At 33.3% G+C, this 21,594-nt stretch overlaps 3 protein-coding genes across 3 annotated transcripts; 2 read left to right on the forward strand and 1 right to left on the reverse strand.

The window, feature by feature from the left end:
- The first annotated feature begins 484 nt into the window (after nucleotides 1-484).
- LOC146900728 (putative serine protease EDA2) lies at nucleotides 485-6,804 on the forward strand. The gene is made up of 12 exons (XM_085739040.1): nucleotides 485-785; nucleotides 1,066-1,191; nucleotides 1,786-1,941; nucleotides 2,677-2,859; nucleotides 2,944-3,060; nucleotides 3,201-3,254; nucleotides 3,354-3,425; nucleotides 3,568-3,773; nucleotides 3,920-4,014; nucleotides 4,653-4,727; nucleotides 5,891-5,974; nucleotides 6,474-6,804. The coding sequence occupies exons 1-12, from the start codon at nucleotides 612-614 to the stop codon at nucleotides 6,587-6,589; spliced, it is 1,458 nt and encodes a 485-aa protein (XP_085595166.1). The 5' UTR covers nucleotides 485-611; the 3' UTR covers nucleotides 6,590-6,804.
- Nucleotides 6,805-7,556: 752 nt separating this feature from the next.
- On the reverse strand, nucleotides 7,557-11,656 carry LOC146900729 (DnaJ (DUF3353)). The gene is made up of 5 exons (XM_085739041.1): nucleotides 11,530-11,656; nucleotides 10,533-10,749; nucleotides 10,323-10,426; nucleotides 8,551-8,995; nucleotides 7,557-7,985 (listed from the first exon to the last, which is right to left on the reverse strand). The coding sequence occupies exons 2-5, from the start codon at nucleotides 10,673-10,675 to the stop codon at nucleotides 7,829-7,831; spliced, it is 849 nt and encodes a 282-aa protein (XP_085595167.1). The 5' UTR covers nucleotides 10,676-10,749; nucleotides 11,530-11,656; the 3' UTR covers nucleotides 7,557-7,828.
- A 1,829-nt stretch (nucleotides 11,657-13,485) lies between these two features.
- Nucleotides 13,486-20,970, forward strand: LOC146900730 (transmembrane and coiled-coil domain-containing protein STS1-like). The gene is made up of 15 exons (XM_085739042.1): nucleotides 13,486-13,857; nucleotides 13,967-14,048; nucleotides 14,718-15,236; nucleotides 15,389-15,557; nucleotides 15,662-15,814; nucleotides 16,457-16,554; nucleotides 16,735-16,826; nucleotides 17,099-17,169; nucleotides 17,274-17,409; nucleotides 18,666-18,725; nucleotides 18,799-18,881; nucleotides 19,095-19,171; nucleotides 19,263-19,333; nucleotides 20,405-20,462; nucleotides 20,605-20,970. Exons 1-15 carry the CDS (start codon nucleotides 13,589-13,591, stop codon nucleotides 20,776-20,778), a joined length of 2,112 nt encoding a protein of 703 aa, XP_085595168.1. The 5' UTR covers nucleotides 13,486-13,588; the 3' UTR covers nucleotides 20,779-20,970.
- Nucleotides 20,971-21,594: the final 624 nt, after the last annotated feature.

A 21,594-nucleotide genomic window follows, 5' to 3' on the forward strand; every position in this document is an offset into this window, starting at 1 on the left:
ACCCACTTTTTAATTTGGTCTACGTAGTTGGAAACATGGTTGGATGAAAATAAAATTGTAATGTTAGATGAAATTTAAAACATTAAAATATGTTGTGTTTTAGCTTTTTAATTTGATTTCAACATTGGAAACAAAATAAATCATTGCTAAAAAATCGCATCAACCGATCCAATTCAAACCGTGTTGGTTTGATTTGAATTTATTTTAAAAGTCAACCAAATCAAATAAAACCGCATACTTGTTTATCTTGCAGTTTTGATGATTTTTAGTCTCAAAACCGAATCAAACAAACACCCTAGTTGTTAGGGGATATGTTTAAATATTTAAATATAGGGAAGAGATAAAAAAAAAAAGCGTATGAAAATGGTGCACGTTGAGTCGTTGATTAATTAACACACCTCTTCCTTCTTTCGTAAATTTGTTGACTATCGTCATCATACAAAATCAATCAAACAAACAAACAATATGCTATTTTTGTTTGAAGATGAATTTCATTTTCGAAATTAAATTAAGTTAATAATTTCCATTATTTATTAGACTCAACATTCCATTTCTTCTTCAACAAATCCTAACTGAATCAATCGCAAGAAGAAGAAGAAGAAGCAATAACGATGAAACCAGCTTCTTCATTGTTGTTCCTGTTTTTGTGTTTCTCTTTCTCTTCCTCATTCGTATTTGGTTTCATTCCACCTCGTACGCTGCTTCTTGACAAATTGTCTGAAGGAAGATTCCTCAGCACTGATGTTCTATGGTTCAATCAAACTCTCGATCACTTTTCTCCATATGTATGCTCTCTCTCTCTCTCTCTCTCTCTCTCTCTCTAAATTCAACTTAAATTTTACTTTGGTTTAAAATAATATTATTTTTTTATTTTTTTATTTAACATTAAATTTAGCAACTTAGTTCATGAACTCGAAAAATATAATAATTATAAAGACTATTTATTATACTTTTATTGTTTAAGTACTAAATTGAATGTTTATTCCTTTTTTTTTTTTTTATATGAAAAAAAGTTCTATTGTTTCTTTTCTTTTCATTTGCTAAATATTGATTGTTGCATTGTAGGATCATCGTCAATTCCGGCAACGTTACTATGAATTCCTAGACTATTTCCGGGCTCCGGATGGACCAATTTTTCTGGTGATAGGTGGTGAAGGAACATGCAATGGGATAGTAAATGACTATATTGGTGTAAGTTGCTGCAATTCTTCTACATTTACTAACTTGTATTTGATTGGTTATTCGATGGATTGAAAAGTCATTTTTTGCTTATAACAGTGATTGACCAGAGGGTTTAGTTCTTTTGTGGCTTATGCTGGTTGATTTGAACACTAAATTCGACCAATTGTGCGTATGTCTCAAACAGCAGATCAGCTGCTGTGGTTTTTATTAATCATGATTGGGGTTACATGATTATAACTTGTGTGTTTAAATAATACCACAGTCTCGTTTACAATTTTACCTCTGAATTGTATCCACTGGTCAGAAATTACGAGCCATACACAACGATAAGTAGGTGTTTATCATTCAATTTTTATGTATAAGATGTTTCTATAATTGAAGAGGAAATAAGGAGAAACTCGCCATAAGCTTCTTGAGAGCTTATGAAAATAAGCTGAGAATAGTTACTGGACATATTGTAAACCATTTTTAAAAACTCATGCAAACACTTATGTAAGTACTTATATCATAAGATAAGTCAAATAAGCTCTTATAAATGTTGCCTTGTGGATGTTAAGATCATATGATGGAAACATAAATGTTTGTGCCTTGATTTACTTATAGGTACTGGCAAAGAAGTTCGGAGCAGCTGTGGTTTCTCTTGAACATCGCTATTATGGAGAAAGTACCCCATTTGATACTTTCTCGACGGAAAATTTGAAATATCTTTCATCCAAACAGGCACTCTTTGATTTGGCTGTTTTTCGCCAGTATTATCAGGCAAGCTTTGCCTTTTTTCTTACTTCCATGGCTGATGACAGTTACCTTAGAAATTTGGTTGAAAACAAAAAATTACAGACATTTCTTTGTTAAAAGATTTTAAAATACTTGATGTAAGGTATTGGCTCGTTTCACAATTCACATATTGTTAAAGGGTTTGTAAATATTTATGAAAGAGATTTATATGATTCCGAATCACATATTGAAGAAGGTGTGTAATGATCAACGACATTGAGATATTTGTCACAATTTATCCTTTTTTCATCTACTAGTTGAATACCATTGCATGCACACCAAGAATGACATCTACACCTGAATTGGCTTCGAAGACTTCAAAGTTGTTATGAAAGAAGAAACAAATTTAACTTGAAATCATGAAAAATGGGAAATGAGGTTGATTGTTAGTAACTATTGCTTGGGTACTCAGACCCGAGCTTAGAGTATTTAATGATTTTACTTGGGGTTAAATCATTACCTTTACCGCTTCCTACATACATTTTCTATTTTAGCTATTGTAGTACGGTAAATCAGTCAAACAATTTCTGTGTCAATAGTTCTTTAAAAATTTCTAGCTGTCAATTTACTGTATTACTTTCTACTCACTGTTTGTTTTTTTCATTTCTCTTCAGATTTTTACGATGGAAAATGTCAAACTTTTAAGCAATTCCTTGTTCTGTATGGTTTTTATTAGATTTCAGCCCATTTTAATTGTTTCTTCTTGTAATTTTTGTGTAGGATTCTTTAAATGCAAAGCTGAATAGATCAGGAGTTGAAAATCCATGGTTCTTTTTCGGTGGCTCATATTCTGGAGCACTCAGTGCATGGTTCCGTCTTAAGTTTCCCCATTTAACATGCGGAAGTCTTGCCAGTTCTGCCGTTGTTCTTGCTGTTCAAGACTTCGCCGAATTCGATCAACAGGTGAAGATATTTCTTTTTAGTAGCTCAAAGTTCCTTCTTATGTAAGTTCTGAAAAATTGAGTTATGAGTTCTATCTATATGCAGATTGGTGAGTCGGCTGGTCCTGAGTGTAAAGCAGTATTACAAGAAATTACTCAACTCGTTGAAACAAAACTTGCAACCGATGGAAAGGCACTGAGATCAATTTTTAATGCAGATGATGTATGCTTTGTTCCTTAGTTACTTAGTTACTCTTTCCTTGCAAAATTACATTATAGTTTTCACCAGAACACAAATCATGTTCTTTACTAGACTTTTTAGTTAGATTACCGTGTTGTGTGCTGACTTGCCCTATTTTGCAGCTTGAAATTGATGGAGACTTCTTGTACTACCTGGCTGATGCTGCTGTTATAGCGGTAATTCATATGATAGTAGCTATTTTTCTTATGCAATGCAATTACTTGTACTCAAATTCATGACATCATCTTCTCTTTTCTGGATCTTTGAATGTACAGTTTCAGTATGGAAATCCAGATAAGTTATGCAAGCCTTTGGCTGATGCAAAGAACGCTGACGAGGATTTGGTGGTATGGTTTTCCTTGTTATATTTATTTATTCATTTCTGAAGATGTGCCATGTACATGTTCTCACCCCTCTCCCAGATGCTTATGCCAAATATAAGTGGGTGCTTATGTTCTCTAGCTGAAAACTATATAATTCATTATACAGGATGCATATGCCAAATATGTCAAAGAGTACTACGTTGGAACCTTTGGCATCACTGCAAAAACTTATGACCAGGAATATTTGAAAAAAACTGCAATCAATGAAGACAGTTCTACTCGGTTATGGTGGTTTCAAGTTTGCACTGAAGTTGCGTACTTTCAGGTGGCTCCCTCAAATGATAGCATACGTTCCTCAAAAATTGACACAAAGTAACTTCCCGATCTCTACTATTCGCTTGATGTACTCCTCTTTTGACAGGATTATTTCCCATTGTTTCATACATCTTTCTTTTATTGAACTTTTTTTTCTCTGGGATCCTATTAACTTCTACAAAATGGTTTCTCATACATTGCAGATACCATTTGGACCTTTGCAAAAATGTCTTTGGAGATGGTGTCTTTCCTGATGTTGATGCCACTAATTTATACTATGGAGGCACAAAAATTGCTGGTCTAGAAACTAACCTATGCCTGATTTTATTCTGATACTCTCTTTTTTTCCTTAATAATAATGATATATGTACAAATTTTTTAACAATGCGTTTACATGACTCTCTTACTTTACCGTACTATCCACATGTTTTCTTTTTGGGAAATGTTAACTTGTGCCCTCAAGGCACAAGTTAATGAGTCAAATGTTGAAACTTTTTATTGGAATTTGTGTATTGTATTTAATTTGTTGATTTTTAATTAGTTGAATGCACAAATATTAATGAAATATTTCTATTTTAAGATTGTTTAACATGTGCCCTTAAGGCACAAGTTAACACGACCTTTTCTTTTTACGTTATCATTTGTGTTATTTGAGAGCTAAATAGTATCTTTGTACGTTCTTGATTTATCCTGGATCTGAACTTAAAAGTCATTTTGAAAACAAATTTCTCTTTTGCTTGCATATTTGAATAAGCTGGTCATTATAAGTTAGCGGCGAAAGGTAAATTCTTAGAAATAAAACTTTTTTGCGGGCCTCTCATGTCCGGATGCTACATATTATGCATTTCTTTTATGGTTTTATTCTGAATATACGTTTATTCAATCATCTCAAATTCACCTGATTTAATATATCTCATAATGTATGTGTATGAACAGGTTCAAAAATAATATTTACAAATGGCTCACAGGATCCATGGCGTCATGCTTCCAAACAAACTTCATCCCCTGATTGTGAGTTGCCATTTATTTTTTCTATCAGTTTAGTCAGTAACATTCTTTATCCTTGCCATCATTGTGGCAATATGTCCAATCTACATTTCTCTAGAATCCTTCATGGATTGTTAATTTGATGGCTATCTTTTGACAAATGAATGACTGATTTCCTATCAACGATTACCAAGTAATGTGTTCAGTTGATGGTGGGGTTTATGGTACATAACTTAAGTTTTGATTAACAATACCCAAATTGTTGATTACTGTCGCCACAACGTAGTTTTGGCATCACAACCATTATTCTCGCTCGGGATATGTTGGCCTACCTGTCCACCGATTTGTGTCTTGTGCCTTCGCCGCCACACCATACTCCATTACTATTCTCTTATTTTGCATAACATCTCCCATGGTTTTATGAAATTAGATCCTGTAGTCATGCTTTAGCCAACCGGCAACACAGTCAAGTGCTCCACCTCGAGGTTTGTTGCTTGGAGTGTTTTTCTGATTCATCCTGCCACCATAACTTTAGTTTACGTCCAAAACTTAAGCTGTGTACCGGAAACGCAATCTCAGTTGTTTGTACGTTAGCCACATGATCTTGGGCTATGGTTCAATTGGTATCTAATACTCCCTCCGTTTCAAAATGAGTGTCGTTTTAGGTGTTTACACACATATTAAGAAATGCAATGATTAAAAGAAAGAGAATGGTTATTTTACCAAATTATCCTTATTAACTATTGGTTAGTTTTAAAAGTACTACTGTGGAAGTAGTGTGCAGAGTATTAATTGGAGGGTACAATTGAAAAGAAAAAGTTATTATTGCATTGGAAACTGAAAGTGACATTCATTTTGAAACAATTTTTTTTGGCTAAAGCGACACTCATTTTGAAACGGAGGGAGTACTAGTCTTTGGTTTGTTTACTGAATAAAGGGTGAAAAGAAGAGTTGAGTATCGCATATAAAATATTTAGTTTATCCAAATATGGTTAATGAGTTGGATCCAAATATGGTTTATGATAGAACATTATGGCATAATTTGATCCATGTAGCCGACCCCACTTAGCGGGATAACGCTCGGTGGTGGTTGTTGTTGTTGTTGTTGTTGTTGTTGTTGTATCCAATGCAAAACACTGTTATTTATCTGTCCACTGAATGCTGCTTAATGACTTGAAACCTTTCAGTGCCTTCCTACCTTATCAAGTGTAATAATTGTGGCCATTGTACTGATTTGCGAGGGTGTCCTCAATCTCCTTTAGTCATTGAAGGTATGTGCAACATTTTCACTCAAACTATTGTTTTTTTGAATTGTTTTAGATTGCCGATTTATAACCTGCAATTTTTTAGGAGTTAACTTCGTACCATTATCCTTTATCAATTTGTCAATTGCATGATCACATACGAGTCTTATAGCATATCTCATGGTTACAAGAAAAAATTATGAAAATTAATAGTAGTAAAATGTCATGCTAGCTGCCAACATAGTTTGGTCCAGTTGGTAAGGATTCGGCTCAGATCTCACAAGGATCTGGGTTCAAATCCTGCTGTTAATTTGAGGACCTCGTTGGTGGATGATATGTAAGTACTATTGTCAGCGCTCTCTGAACCTTAGGCTTGCGGTGTGCCCCTAAAACACAATTCCTCTAAAACTAATTTTTCTGAAATGAAAATGTCATGTTGGGTGGATAAAAAATGTGCTAGTTGCTTGTTACATGCAAGGTTGTAACATACCAACCAACATTCTGGTTATGATTTTTCTTTCTCCAGGTAATGAGAAGAATTGCAGTTCCCCTGATGCAGTTCACAAAGTAAGGCAAAAGGTTCAAGAAGATATGGACTTGTGGCTGTCTGAGTGCATCGATTCAGGAAGGAGTTCTATGTGATTAATTGCGTACAAGCTACATCATGATACAATACAATAGCTTATGACTCCATGAAATATATCACCCTTTGTATCAACTGAACAATCATAAGGCAGAAGATATGTGTACACGTAATGCTTTTCCTAAGACATTTCTTGTATCGAGTGTATGCTGATTTCATCCCCTGATAATAGTTCTGCTTCTTCCATTTATTGTTAATTAACCCCATTGTCTCATCTTGTTAATGTGTTGCCCACTTCTTTTTTCTATATTTTGGATGCATCCTTACATATACTGCAATAAGAGTCTCAACAATGCTGGTTGTTGACTTGCTTTAACCATCCAAGCATTTCCTAATGTATTTTTGATAATTGAAAACCAGTTTGTAGAATTGTTTTTTGCATAACAAACATTATATACACAACTAAACTATTTGATTAAGGAGATGTTTGGTTTTAAAAACACTTGAAACTCCTTTTATGTTCAAATTACTATATTGATTTTATGTTATTGTGTTTAAAGAAAACTATACAAGAAATGCTATAAACAGAATATTTTTTTTCCGTAGACAGATTTTTCTAAAGGAAATTGATCAACAATTGCCAAATAAATCAAAACTATGCATGTATTGACATCTTAATCAAGTAATAGATCAGCATTGATCTGGTTATGAAATCTGTCAGGTTAATTGACCTAAAATTTAAAAATAACCAGATGGATGTATATATTTGGATGATAAGCCTTAAAATAAAGCGTATTGCTTGAATATCCGGTTGAAATTTTCTACCTAAACAAACATTTACATTAATAATTTTTTTTTTTTTATCATTTTTCTCATAGGGATGCTTGTTTTAGTAGTTTTCAATTTCAATATATCGAACATGCAAAGGGTCATTTCAAAACTTCTGAATAGTTTCCAATCTCATGAAAAAAATTCACTCACAATTATGCAAGAGAACTCTGCATTCTATTTGTATAAACAAACAAGTCAATAACTATGATGTTATAGGCAACAAGAATAGCTTTGGTCATACTCATGTCAAAATAAGGACATGTCCAATGTACGTAAATTTGGAAGCAAAACGCCATATATGCCTCTAAAATCCCAAAATATGTATGCTCATTCAAAAATGTATACAACAAAGAAAACAAATCCCGATTCAACAAAACGGCATAACATTATGTAAACTTGCACTACAAAAACTAGTCTTCTGCTAAAATCCGCCGCTGCATTCAGATTGAGATACATAGCTTTAGCCTTCATATAAGATAGGTCGATGAAACCCATAATAAAACATATGTTATCAACGATGTGATCACCTCAAATGCCCTTGGTCCCTTGATTATAGGAATGGGAGGAATTACTGACACCATCAAGAAGGTTCCCAACAGCCACGAAAAGATAAATGCTCCAACCCTGCACCAAAGCACGGATATAAATAAGCAGAACCTAAGAAGCTGAGAGAAAAACCATAAAGGCATCAAAATGATATTAATATCAGAATGTCATACAATGAGAACAAGGGCCCGTTTGTTTTGGATTTTTTTTAAAAAAAATCTATTTTTTATCTAAAAAAATCACTTTTTTATTTTTGTAGTGTTTGTTTTAGATTTTTAAAAAATCCATTAAAAAAAATCATTTTTAGCCTCAAAATGAAAAGCTATTTCATGTAGCTTTTCCAAAATCTATTTTTTTCTAAACATAAGGAACTCAAGTGTAAGAGCTTCAAATCTTTAAAAAATGATTTTTATGATAGTAAACAAACAGAAATAGCTTTAGATTTTTTTAAAAATCTCTAAAAAAAAATCTCTAGATTCTTCCAACTCAAAATCTATTTTTTTTTAAAGTTGAAACAAACGCACCCTAAGTTATGCTATCAAAATGAAAAGTGCTCAACAATGGTCTAGCAGACAATATCATCAGGTGAAGTACTATACGTTTAACAAATTTAGAAGAGTGAGAGAAATCAATGTTTACATACCCATAAAGCAAAGCTCTTATCCTGCTCTTCAGCCGATCATATACGAAATACGTTGTGACGAACAGAGATATTGCAACCTGAAGTGTTGGCCCTTCCTCGGTTGGAAAGAGAACGGTCAGAACACCAAGTAACAAAAATGCCAGTGAAGTTTTTATAATGAATATAGTGGATGGAGTGCGAAATCTGCCTCTGACAGCCTGAACGAATCGGGATTGATTGACTGCCCTAATTTTTTTGTTGATGTCAATTTTTGGGTTTCTGCGCTCGTAGAATTTCTTCATGATTATTTTGTCATGCGCCGACTCAATTGAATCTACACTTGGCTTGTGCCCTGCATATTTCTGAATCAGGAAGTTCCTAGCTGCTTGAATTTCTTCTTCAGAAGCTTCCTTGCTTATTCCAAGTCGTTTATACGGATCGCTCACATTAATTCTTGGGAAAACAGCTGCATTTGTAGCAAAGGAGCAGCAAAATAATAAGTTAAGCTATAACTTATTGTTGGTTTTATATAAGGTGATTCAAATATCATACGGATAAGGTGCAAAATAATTCAATTATTGTTAGTGCAATACAGAGAGGATGCCCCTAAGACATGCAAGTAAACACATTTCACAATTTTCAACTAAACCAGAGGGTTGGGAGTGGCACAAATGGATCACTTCGTGTAAAATGTTCACATATGACATGGTTATGTGAAAATTTTGTGTCTCACTCTCTCTCTCTCTCTCTCTCTCTCTCTCTCTCTCTCTCTCTCACACACTAAACATTAAATAAGTGGGTTCTATAACTTATGAATAACTATCAAGAAAGGGGGGGAGAGAGAGAGAGAGATTCTGATATGATAAGGTTATGACTCATGTGAAAACTTAACAAGAGGGTCTCTGCCTAAGGGTGGGGAAGAAAGTCACGATTCATGTGAAAACTTAACACGAGAGGGTCTCTGCCCAAGGGTAGGGAAGAAGGGAAACAGTCATTGTGGTCAAACAGTAAGCCAACATCTGTCTGTCACCCATAAAGCAGTTGTTTAACTGAAAAAACAGTTCCCCCCACCCCACATGTCAAGAAAAAGAAACTAAACCAAACTGAAAAACAATTTTCCCTTTGAACTCCTTCTGGTTTAGCCACCTACCCTCTCGGACTTGTAATGCATCTCTTGGGGTTCTTTTAAAAGAACAAAAGCAGAAAGGAAATTTATCCGTCCCAGTAAATCTATTGATATGAAAGGTAAAAGATACTCTCTTCACACTGGATAAAACAAAGTCAAATAAGTTTTACAAAACATCAATCAAACAAGGAAGTAAGTCTTTATTTATAGACTTCCTGTGCACAATAAGGATTAAAGGATCTAAAGCAACTATCCTAAAACAAAAAAACCAACCACTAACCAAATCCTAACTAACTAACTACCAAGAAAACTGATTCCTAATTTCCCATACTCCTATACTTTCTTCTACAATAATTATCTCTAACAGTATCACTCTATTTTTATCCTATTTTAGTTCAGCTTCTCAGGCACCAACAATTATGAAGACGAAGAAATAGCTTCAACCTAGCAAACCAAATGAGCAAGACCACAGGAAAAAAATGTAATCTAGCATCCACAAGAGAACCAAACATCCATAATGATCACAGAATCATTTTCAAGTTTAGTTCATCTTCACTACCCGTATTGTTTCAGAAAACATACTATTTAACTTGAATACCAGTTTTACTAGATCCATTTTATGTATCATGAAATATAAGAATTGAGTTCGTCAAGATAGAAAAGTTACCAGCAGAATCATTTGACATATCACCAAATGAAGCACCCATAGCACTTCTGACCAATTGAACTTGTCGTCTATCACATTTTAATCTAGGAGATGAAAAACTGGTTCTGTAAATTGACAGGGTAAGGAAATTAATGAATTGTTTACCATTCAACAAAACATGAACCTTACATAAAGTTCCAAGTTCAAAAAGTAATGATTCATTGGGCATACCTTTCCACACTGGGAAACGCTGTCCTTTGTATACATTTACCAGCCACAGAAAATGACATGACCCGAACACGGCGTGATTCGAGGCAACGAGGAGGTAATTGGGGGCATCTTGAGAGACTACCACTCAACCCAGATACAATCATTGTTATATAAAAATCTCCAGGAAATAAAACCCTATCTGTTTTTGCTTTGTGAGAATAGAGAACACAAGTTGAGGCTGTAAAATTCAAACATGCAAAAGAGAACTGATGAACAACATCAGGTAAACAAAGATAAATATGGTAATTATGCAATGAGTAAACCCTCGATTTAATCCCTAAACTAACGCTGTCTCTCCTACTTAGTTCCTCAAATATATAAAAATAACAAGTACTAGTCCTAACCCACTTGGGTTGGCCTAGTGGAATTGGCTTGGGACTTGGGAGTGTGCTCCTCCTCAAAGTCTCTGGTTCAATTATCTTCGGTGTCAATTTAGGTTGGCTAATTTAGCTTCTTCAAAAAAAAAAAAACAAGTACTACCCCACTTATAAACATATCCAATGTGAAAATCTTAACAAAATCAACCATAAAACACCGCTCAATTTGTTGAAATACACTCATTTCTACGATGCAAATTTAGCATAAGCAAGGTAACAACAACAACATATTCTAGTATTGGACCACGAAAAACATAAGATTATAGACACATGATAATACAACCATATCCTAGTGTGTTCAACTCAACAAATGCAAGTACAACCCAAATTCATTCTATAAAAATAAGAGCGAATTTTATTACGAAAAATAAATAAGCAAAATGAACCCACATAAACGACAGAATCGATGCAATTTGAGGACACAAAATAGAACCTCGTATAAATGATGATAAATAAATTAAAAAAAAAGTAAAATTTTAAGAGAGAAATTGAATAACTAGTGCAGTAGAAGAGAATGAAAGTGGAATTGAAATGCAACTGAAATGATACGAGAAGTTGATAACAGTGGAAAGCGTGTTTACCTTCGGCGTTAGAAAAAAAAAGGGGGAAAGTGTTGTTGTTGGGTTATTGAATCATCGTCCTGATGATTTTGAGAATGGAGAGGGAAGAAGGGATAAACACTTTCCAAAGGGCATACACCAAAACCCTGCTTCCTCAATCTAATATTTATTCATTTATTTACATTTTTTTGGAGGATAATATTTTATTTTATAAAAATTAACAATTTGTCATTTGGTTTTACCCAATATTTTTTTCCTTAGTTTCAATAAAAAAAAATATTTGAACATCAATTTTTTTTAAGGAATTTGAACATCAAAATTTTCATATTATTATTTGATTTTTATTTATATTTTTTAAATATAAATGATTAAAAGTAAAGATTTATAAGCGGAGCTTTTAGGTAAGAATACATGAGAACTCTGTGATAAAAATAAAGGTTAATAATGTTTTAACCCTGCAATATAGGTCATTTCTAATTTTTTTCTCATGTAAATTTTTTTGTTTAAATTTGTCTTTGTAAAATAAAGATTCTCAAGTATACCTCCGAACCAGCTGATTCACCATATTCTCTTACTTGACGCTGACATGGATTTTGTTTTTTAATTTTTTTTCGTCGGTCATGTGTGTAATTCATTTACCACATACATCATATTTAATTAAAAAACAAAAAACAATCTAAAATTTCCAAAAATTAATTTTTGAAAATTAAAAAATTGAAAAAAATTAGAAAAAGAATTTAGATAAGTTTCTTTAAAAAAAATTCTGTAATTCATTTATTGAATGTCAGAAAAAAATAGAAAAAATTATATAAGTTTTCTTATCAGAATAAATCGAAGGGTAGTTTAACAAAAAAATTAGAAATTTTTTTGTAATAAACCCATACTATATCTTGCAATAAGAGGTTAATTCGACCTTGCGGAGGGTGGTTTAACAACTCGATATCCATGGTAAATTAAAAGTGAAACTCGTAAGCCAGTATGCACCTAATTTTTCTACCTATAATCGTGTTTAAAACTGATTTGTCAACCATGCATATCTTAAGGCAACTGACAAGGACGACAATAATCAAACGAGGATGTTGGTGTGAACATCCATCTAAAATAAAGTCAGCTGCCGCTACAACTGAGTCTGATTCCACGAATATCTTTCCGAACCCTTAATTTTGTGCAAATTGAAGTGTTGAAAAGGTATCTCACAACTTTACATAAAACATATCTCCAAATTACAAGAAGCATCGCCTAAGCAAGCTCCACCTCCATCTATATGAGGACTGCCCCAAAACCACATGCCACCTTATATTTTGGAGCAATGAGAATGAATTCATCGTGAAATTCTAACCAAAGAGATTTAATCACTCACGACAATCGACATTATTACAAGACTATTAAAAAACATACCAGAGAGAACAACATCGTAAAAGATTACAGTTTTTTGTTTTTATGAACATAAATTCATTCTCCAAAGTGTTTTTTTTTTCTTATAAAAAAATTAACAAAAAGTTGTTTCACACAACTTGAACAACAGGCAACCAAGAGTTAAATGAAAAATAAAAGTGGGTGATTAGGCCAATTCTAATTGGTAATATGTTAAAAGAATATGTGACCCTAGTTTTAATTTTTTGTAGCAAAGGCTGCTTAAATAAATTTTATTTTGAATTGTTGCGTCTACTGTAGGTAAGAAGACTTTAATAATGGTGAGTTGATTTTTTTGGTTACAATAATGGTGAGTTGATAATATAAAATAGTTTTACACACATAAACAATCAAAATATTTAAAATTATTGTATGAATTAAAAATATTAATTGATGTGTCAATTTTAAATATTTTTATTAATTGTGTGGCAAATTTGTTTCAACCGTCAATAATTGGTTTAATCCTTTTCAGGAATGCATTCTGAAACGAGAAAATCCCCGGTGCGCCACGTCAATGTTCACCGAGCGTAATGTTTAAACACCCTTTCACTTTCAATTCAACCCACTTCAAAGATCCACTTCATTCATTTTTCACTTCTCAAACAACAACACCATCCCATTCTGAACAATACGACAACGTTTCATCTCCGTAACAATCACTTCCCAGATGGACACGGCGTCGCCGACGACGTCGACACCAACGCCGACGTCTTTTCTATCAGCGACACAAAGATACGCTGCCGCAGCATTGTTCGGACTATCCCTTCACGATTCTCAAATCAACCAAACCCGCATTCTACCTTTACCCGCTTCCGATGACTCCATCTCCAACATCAATCGAATTAGTAGTAGCAGCTCTAGCAGTTCCGATTCTGTTTCCGATGATCCCCATCTTTGGGTCCACCACCATTCCGGTTTACTCCGACCCGTTTTCAAGTTCGTCATTAAATAACTCCCACTCTTTTCCTCTTCTACTTAGTTATTCGTTAGTTATTCTTAGTTTGAATTTGGATTTGAATTTGAATTTGAATTTGGATTTGAATAGGTTTCTAGATATTGATTCATCTGCATGGTATGGATTAGAGGAAACTGCTGGCTCTTCTACTGCTACACACCATGTTGGACCTGTATGTCTCTTCTCTAACTTCTTCATTTCTCGTGCATTCATCACTAAACATAAAATTAAGTTAAACTGTTTTCGTATAAACTATAAGCTGTTTTAATAAGTTTTTTTCAGCTTATTTTTCAGAAGAAGCTCTCTAAGATAGCTTATGAAGGTAAGCTGAAAACAACTTTTGAATACATCACAAGCTTTTTTCATAAATCCTTTCAAACAGTTTTACCAGTTTTTATGCCAATATATAAGCTCTCATAGTCATAGCCAATCCAAATAGGCCCTTTGTTGTAGTTAGAATAAATCATCAATTTAGTCCTTAAAGGAACACTGTCTTCAGTTTAGTCCCTAAATTATATAAAAACAATAAAGTATATGGAATTTCTATCACTTTAGTCACTGCTATCAATATTAAGATATTATGGGCTAAAATGACAAATTTCATATACTAAAAGAATGATATTAAGGACTGCATTGATTAAAATGTTTTTAGTATGATATTAAGGATTAAAATTGGGGAGAATGATATTAATATGATATCAAGGACTAAAATGACTAGATTGCAGAGACATTGATACTTTAGAGGCTGAATTGATGGTTTATTTTAGTAATTACGCATTCACTTTAATGAATTTGTATCCCATTATGATTATATATATATACATGCATGTGAATGTTTCAGTTTATGAGATTGCTATCACAAGAATCTGATGATGATTCTGCTGAATCTGCTCAAAGGCTAGAACAAGAACTTGCATTGTCAAAAGCTGTTGATGCTATAGTACTTGACATGAAAAAGAATTTGCAGCCTTCTAACTCTAAAAGAGAGAGGATTAATGAATACGAGCATCACTGTCGTGAAAAATATTCGGTTCCTGATGTTCAATCTAATTCTGAAAAGGTTGATGTTGATGTAAACTTGGACAATCAGAAGGACACTGATGCTGCCCCTTTAATAAACATGGAAGACCCAGAACAGGGATCTGATAATAGTAAAATTGATGAGAGACCAATTGAAGAAGTGCTGATGCTTAGTGATCAGAGGAAAGTGACGGTTCTCTATGAACTTCTCTCTGCTTGTCTTTCAGATTTGCGTGAAGACGACAAAGAATGTAAGCGGAGGAGAAAGGGTTATGATGCTCGTCATCGTGTCGCTCTGAGGTTGCTGGCAACATGGCTTGATGTGAAGTGGACAAAAATGGTTTGTTAACAGTCTTTACTGGATTAACAAACTGATGAATGTTTTTCAATATAGAAATTTGTTGATAGTAAAACAAACTGTTTTAAGTTTATGACTTGCATGTTTCCTGGTTTGATATCTTCTGAGGATGAATATGAATGTTCAATTTGCAGGAGGCCATTGAGACCATGGTTACTTGTTCTGCAATGGCTATCATCAAAGAGCAAGAATCAAATAAAGAAGAAACTCAAGGAAAAGGAAGCAAATGGGCAAAGTTAAAGCGTGGTGGTATTATTGGTGCTGCTGCAATTACTGGGGGAACCTTGTTGGCCATTACTGGTGGTGCGGAAACCTTAATATATCTTTTTGACTGTACTATGGAATATATAGTATTTATAAATGAATCATTTTCCACATGAATATGATTTTTATAAACCATTCAACAGGGTTGGCTGCACCAGCAATTGCTGCTGGACTTGGAGCTCTAGCTCCAACTCTGGGTACTCTGATTCCTGTAATCGGTGCCGGTGGATTTGCTGCAGCTGCTGGTGCTGCAGGAACTGTTGCTGGTTCTGTTGCTGTTGCTGCATCATTTGGAGGTACAAATATGTGATTGGATTTGCTAGAATTTTCTCACACTATGTTAATATTTCTTCTACACTCTTTCTTTTTGAATTTCATTCGCAGTTATAATTGGTATCACCAAGTCATTTTTGTCATGCTAATGTGTATTATAGGTGCACTGTAATGTATTCTATTTTGGATTTTGAATCTGTCCTCAATATGGCGGTTCTTGGTTTACTTTACTGGTTGACTAAAAGAAAGTGTTGTGACATAAGGGTAGTTTATATTTTTTTGCTATAATTATAGATTGACATGCTTACAGTAATTGCTTAAAGAAGATAACTCCCCGTCACACTTCAATACAAACTCTTTAAATTCATCTTTTGATTGTTTAGAAGAGTATATACAAAAGAGGCAACATAGGAGTTTATCTTTCGTTTTAGAAATTAACTGACTGTTGGAGTGATTTGTTACCATTAATATCTGAAATATCCTAAAGACAGTGCATTTGATTTCTTTGCAGTACATGCTGGTTTGTGTTTTACTATTATTATGATTAAATCAGCATCTGTGGAACAATTGGTTTCTTATTTATTTTAAGTTTTATGCATGTGGGTGATATTCTGTTTTCAGGCGATGATTTTTTTTAATCTATCAATTTATTCTACTTCTATCAGCTGCTGGTGCTGGACTTACGGGAAGCAAAATGGCTAGGAGAGTAGGGGGTGTTGATGAGTTTGATTTTATACCTATTGGAGAAAACCATAACCAAGGCGTAAGTTTTTATACTTTCATATTCCTGTTTTTTTGCTCCAAGACTTTCCTCAATTGAATTATGATCTGTGATTCTGCATTCTCATGTATGAACCTGTCTCACCTTTCTTGTATTATCAGATAATATTTTGGCACTTGGTCTATTGTTGAAATTAGTTTATTCTTGAACTTTTGATTGCAGAGGCTAGGGGTAGAGATCTTGATCTCCGGATTTGTCTTTGAGAAAGAAGATTTTATTAGACCATGGGAAGGACTGAATGACAATTTGGAAAGGTAAAATAGTGAATATTTATTTCATTACAATTGTTGCCAGTCAAGGGAGGTTGTTTCAGCATGGAATGCTTGGATTGGGTGCAATTTGTCGATTAAAATAAATTTCTTATTACTGAAATTACCTTATATATATATATATATATATATATATATATATATATATATATATATTTTAATTCAATTTGTCTTGATTCTAGAAATTGCACTGATATCATTCTTATGATTGATGATCCCACAAAAAAATGACCTTTTATGGCGTTGCCAAACGTTAGGTATTCACTTCAATGGGAGTCTAAAAATCTGATTGCTGTGAGCACTGCGATTCAGGATTGGCTTACTTCAAGTAATTGGTTTGGACTTTAGGTTTCTGCCACTTCTGTTATTATTAGTATATATATATATAAGTATATTTGTGTATGATGCTAATATTTCCATCACTTGCATCAGGACTTGCAATGCAACTGATGAAGCAAGGGGCAATGATGACCGTTTTGAGCACACTTGTAACTGCTCTGGCTTGGCCAGCTGTATTACTTGCAGCAACTGATTTCATTGACAGTAAATGGACAATAGCTATTAACAGGTTTACTTTGTTACTTTGTTTCTTGATTCTGAGTAGACTAGAAAGTGTGCTTGGCTGTGAGAAAAACTTCTGTGTGATTTTAGCATTTGATGTCGTGTATGGAATTCAAGATGTTAGACACATGGAGTATTAGGAATTAGAATTGTCATTATGTTTGCAATGTCATTATGTTACACTACTATAGTGCTTGACGTAGAAAGTTAATTGTAAAATAGGTGTATAAGATTTATGTTTTGCATCTCATCAAATATCTACAGATTACTATTACATTTGATGTTCTAACAAGGGTTTCAGTTGATTTTGCTGGATAGTTGGTGTATTACTATCAAACTTAACCGAGTCATAGACGTTGACAACTGCAAGGAACTAAGATTTCATCTAACCTAAGGCAAACAGATTTTGGATTGGGTCATAATCGATGTGTAAAAATAAACTAATAGTATATTTTAAATTATTAAAATATTATGATTGAACTGGTTGGAATTTAAAATAAACACACTGAAAAGACTTCTTTATTATTGATATAACTTCAGCAACCGTTACAACAGAGGAATACAACACATTGAACTGTAAATTTCAAAGGAAATGATGAAAAGGATGAGAATGCCCTAGGAATTTGAGAGCTAGTCTCTCCCAACCAGTCTCCAAGTATCTGAATGCCCCTCTTTTCTTAAACATTATTTATTATTCTAACTTCCCATAGCAGTTACTGCACATATAGCAACTACTAATAATTAAACAAACAACCCTATAATATATTGAATAAACAATTTACTACTATTATATAACTTTTTCCCCAAGCCTAATTGGATCTATAGGCTTCTTTCTAACATATGCCTTCGTGATAGGAGGCCTATTACTAACATATTATTCAGGAAATTTAACCTGTTCAGGATTCATGGATGGGATGGATATCCAAATCCAACCACCAATCCGTTTATATTAATCGTATTATTTTTTTTTTCTTTCTATTTCCACAAAATTGGAATTCTGCTGCTCACCTTTTTCACATCTAAGGTGAAATCTACACCTAATTTGACCTTTTGCCAAAATGAAATCTACACCTGTGTGGGTTAAACGCCATAATTTTCTAGTTAAAAACAATTTACTGGATGGTCTATATGATGTCCAGATCTGTTTATGTTTGTCTTTTTGGCTACAAGGGTGTTTTAAATGTGATGGCTCAATAGTTTGTGAACAGTTTCTGTTCCTAGTTTACACTTAGATATGCTTATCTTAGTTAATTTATTTTTCAGATCAAACAAAGCAGGAAAGTTACTTGCCGAAGTATTATTAAAAGGATTGCAGGGAAATAGGTATCTTACTATTTTTTTACTTGAATTATTAGGAATTGCAGATGATGCAATAATATTGATCTATGCGTTTCAGGCCTGTGACACTTGTAGGTTACTCTCTTGGGGCAAGAGTTATTTTCAGTTGCCTACAGTGTTTGGCTAAAACAGAAAATGGAGGTATGCATTTCTAGCTTCCTCTTTTAGTTTTTCTTTGACAAGTTAAATTATTTGACATTGTATATTAAATTGATAGCTTTATTTTATGCACCTTTATCTTTTTAACTCTTGCGAGGGGTGCATATGATTTCACGTCCCTTGGTAGTCATTTCATGTTTATCTGTTGAATAAGATGTTCTTATTAATTTTAGGGTTTTACCCTTTTATTGGCAGCTGAACTAGTAGAAAGAGTTGTACTTCTTGGAGCACCGATCTCAATCAGGGATGAGAACTGGGAAGCTGCCAGAAAGGTTTATATGGAGGATATAATTTTTCTCTTCATAGAATTTCCTCACCTGTTTTATGTGACTGACTTTTTCTAAAAACCATGGTATTCTGTAGATGGTAGCAGGAAGGTTTGTAAATGCATATTCAAGGAATGACTGGATGCTTGGTGTGGCCTTCCGTGCCAGGTACATAAACATAGTGGTAAAATTTTTGCAATGCAAAGTCGTAGGCACTTGAAGTGCACTTTCACTACTATAACCTTTGGTCCAATAAAATGCTTGCAAATAGAGGTATAATAAAGCTTGGCTTGTGAGTGAAAAAACTTGCTCAAGTTTGGCTTCACTCAAGTCTGAAGCTAGGTTTTGGCTTGCTTAAAAAATATGAAACTTAAGTTTTAACACCTTTATGGCTCAATCATTTCCTTCTCTGTATTATAATAATGAGTTTAATTTCAAGCCTGAAGTTATTAATGTCAACCCTACAAAGTTAGAGCTCCGGTAATTTAAATAATTGAGTTTTATTCTATTTTCTTAGTCAAAAGAAAGTCATGGGATGCCATGTGTTGATCCCAGGCCTTCTGTTTTAGTCTAACCAATAAATGAAAACATGTGCTTACTTAGTTATGGATCTCTATGCTTGTTATTTAACAAAATAATTGAACTTTTTTTTTTTGACAAACAAAATAATTGAACTTGTTGGATCTTATAATGAATCGTGCTCAAATAATACACTACCTACCTTACTACTACATTAGCTCATATACACTCCTACTCCTACTTTTGAAAGTTCACATTAAAAATATCATAGCATGATAGGTGCTTTTGTATGTATGAAGTTGTAAGTATTAGAAGAGAACGTAGTTCCGTATATTTATAGACTCAACTTCGGCTATTTGATCTGCACCAATATCTGTCTCATGGCTGTCGTTGATTTTCACAATGCACCTTTTTCATATGTGGATAGTTGTTCCTCTCACATTCCTTTATAGCAATGGTGCCTGCCACAGTTTAGAGATGAGTAAGTGCAAGTGGTTAGAGGGATTTAGTCATAATAATATGACAGAGTTAATTTCAAGTGATTAAACTTACATCTAGGTAATTTGTGCATAGTTAATTAGTAATTACTACGTTACTTTTGTAGAATTATTATTTTGATCAATTTGTGCAGAGTGATTTTCAGTAACCTGTAACAAGATTCAATTTTAATAGACAGGAAGTTGAAATTATAATTATACTGAATTATTTTACTTTGAGCAGTCTACTTACAAAAGGATTAGCTGGAATCGAGCCAGTTGATATTCCTGGGATCCAAAATGTAAGATGCTTCTTCATCCTCTTTGTTAACGTATAAATATTTTTGCAAGTTGCAATCCTATGAATAATGACAGCATTGACATCATTCATGAAATTCAAATGTTCATATTATTTAATAAAATGCGTGTTATTTTGATTTGTAGGTTGATGTCACAGATCACATTGAAGGCCATTCATCTTATCTGTGGGCTACACAGCATATCTTGGACCAACTTCAGTTGGATACATGTTTTCCTGTTTATAACGGTGTCTCTTGCATACAATCAGAAGCAGAACCAGAAATTTGGATGAAGGGAGTGCAAGACAAAAAAAAATAGTAAAAATATAAATTTTCGCATGTATTACATATACAAAGTATAATAAAATTCTTATCTGTGAAAAAATAATAACTATATTGTGTAAATGAATAGACTATATAGATAGGAAGAAAAAAAAGCATGACCTCTTTTTTCATATATTTTTTAATACAAGCTAAGTGGCGAGGGGAGGCCACAAAATTTAGATATAAACATTCAATTTTTTTTTTCTTTCTTGGAGGTTATCACGACATCACTATGCCATGGAGGTGGCTCTAATATTCTGTATACGTTTCTTAAAAGCAATTGTAATCAATGCTGGATCTTAGTTTCATCTATTAGTGTAACATCAGATGTTCCATACTTTAAAAAAGAACGATTTTCTATTTTTAACTTTATTCAGTGTTTTGTGCTATCTATTTTGTTTTGGATAGACAAATGTTAGTAGTCAGTAATTAGTTGCCACTATATTTAATCACTGTATTACAAAAATTATTTTGCAAAAAGAAAACTGAAATTTAACATGCAAACCTAATTAATTTAATCACTGTATTTTACATTAAATTTGTATCATTTTTACGAAGAAAGTCATTTATGCTTGAATTAAGAAAAATGTCATTAACTCAATTGGTAGGGACAATGTATTATGATATATAGCGTCAAAGTTTTAACGTTGGACATTCTACCTATTCACCTTTTAAGAGAAGATTTTCTTGCCACTTGATAAAAAATAAAATAAAAGCTAAACGTCATTTTGGTTAAAAGGAAATAAATAATATCTTCAAAATAAATTTAGACTTTTGACTCGCGCGACTTGTCGATTATAATAAACATTGA

This window comes from Medicago sativa, chromosome 8, assembly GCF_051527215.1.
Source record: "Medicago sativa cultivar Bolivia chromosome 8, Bolivia_mono, whole genome shotgun sequence".
Classification (NCBI taxonomy): Eukaryota; Viridiplantae; Streptophyta; class Magnoliopsida; order Fabales; family Fabaceae; genus Medicago; species Medicago sativa.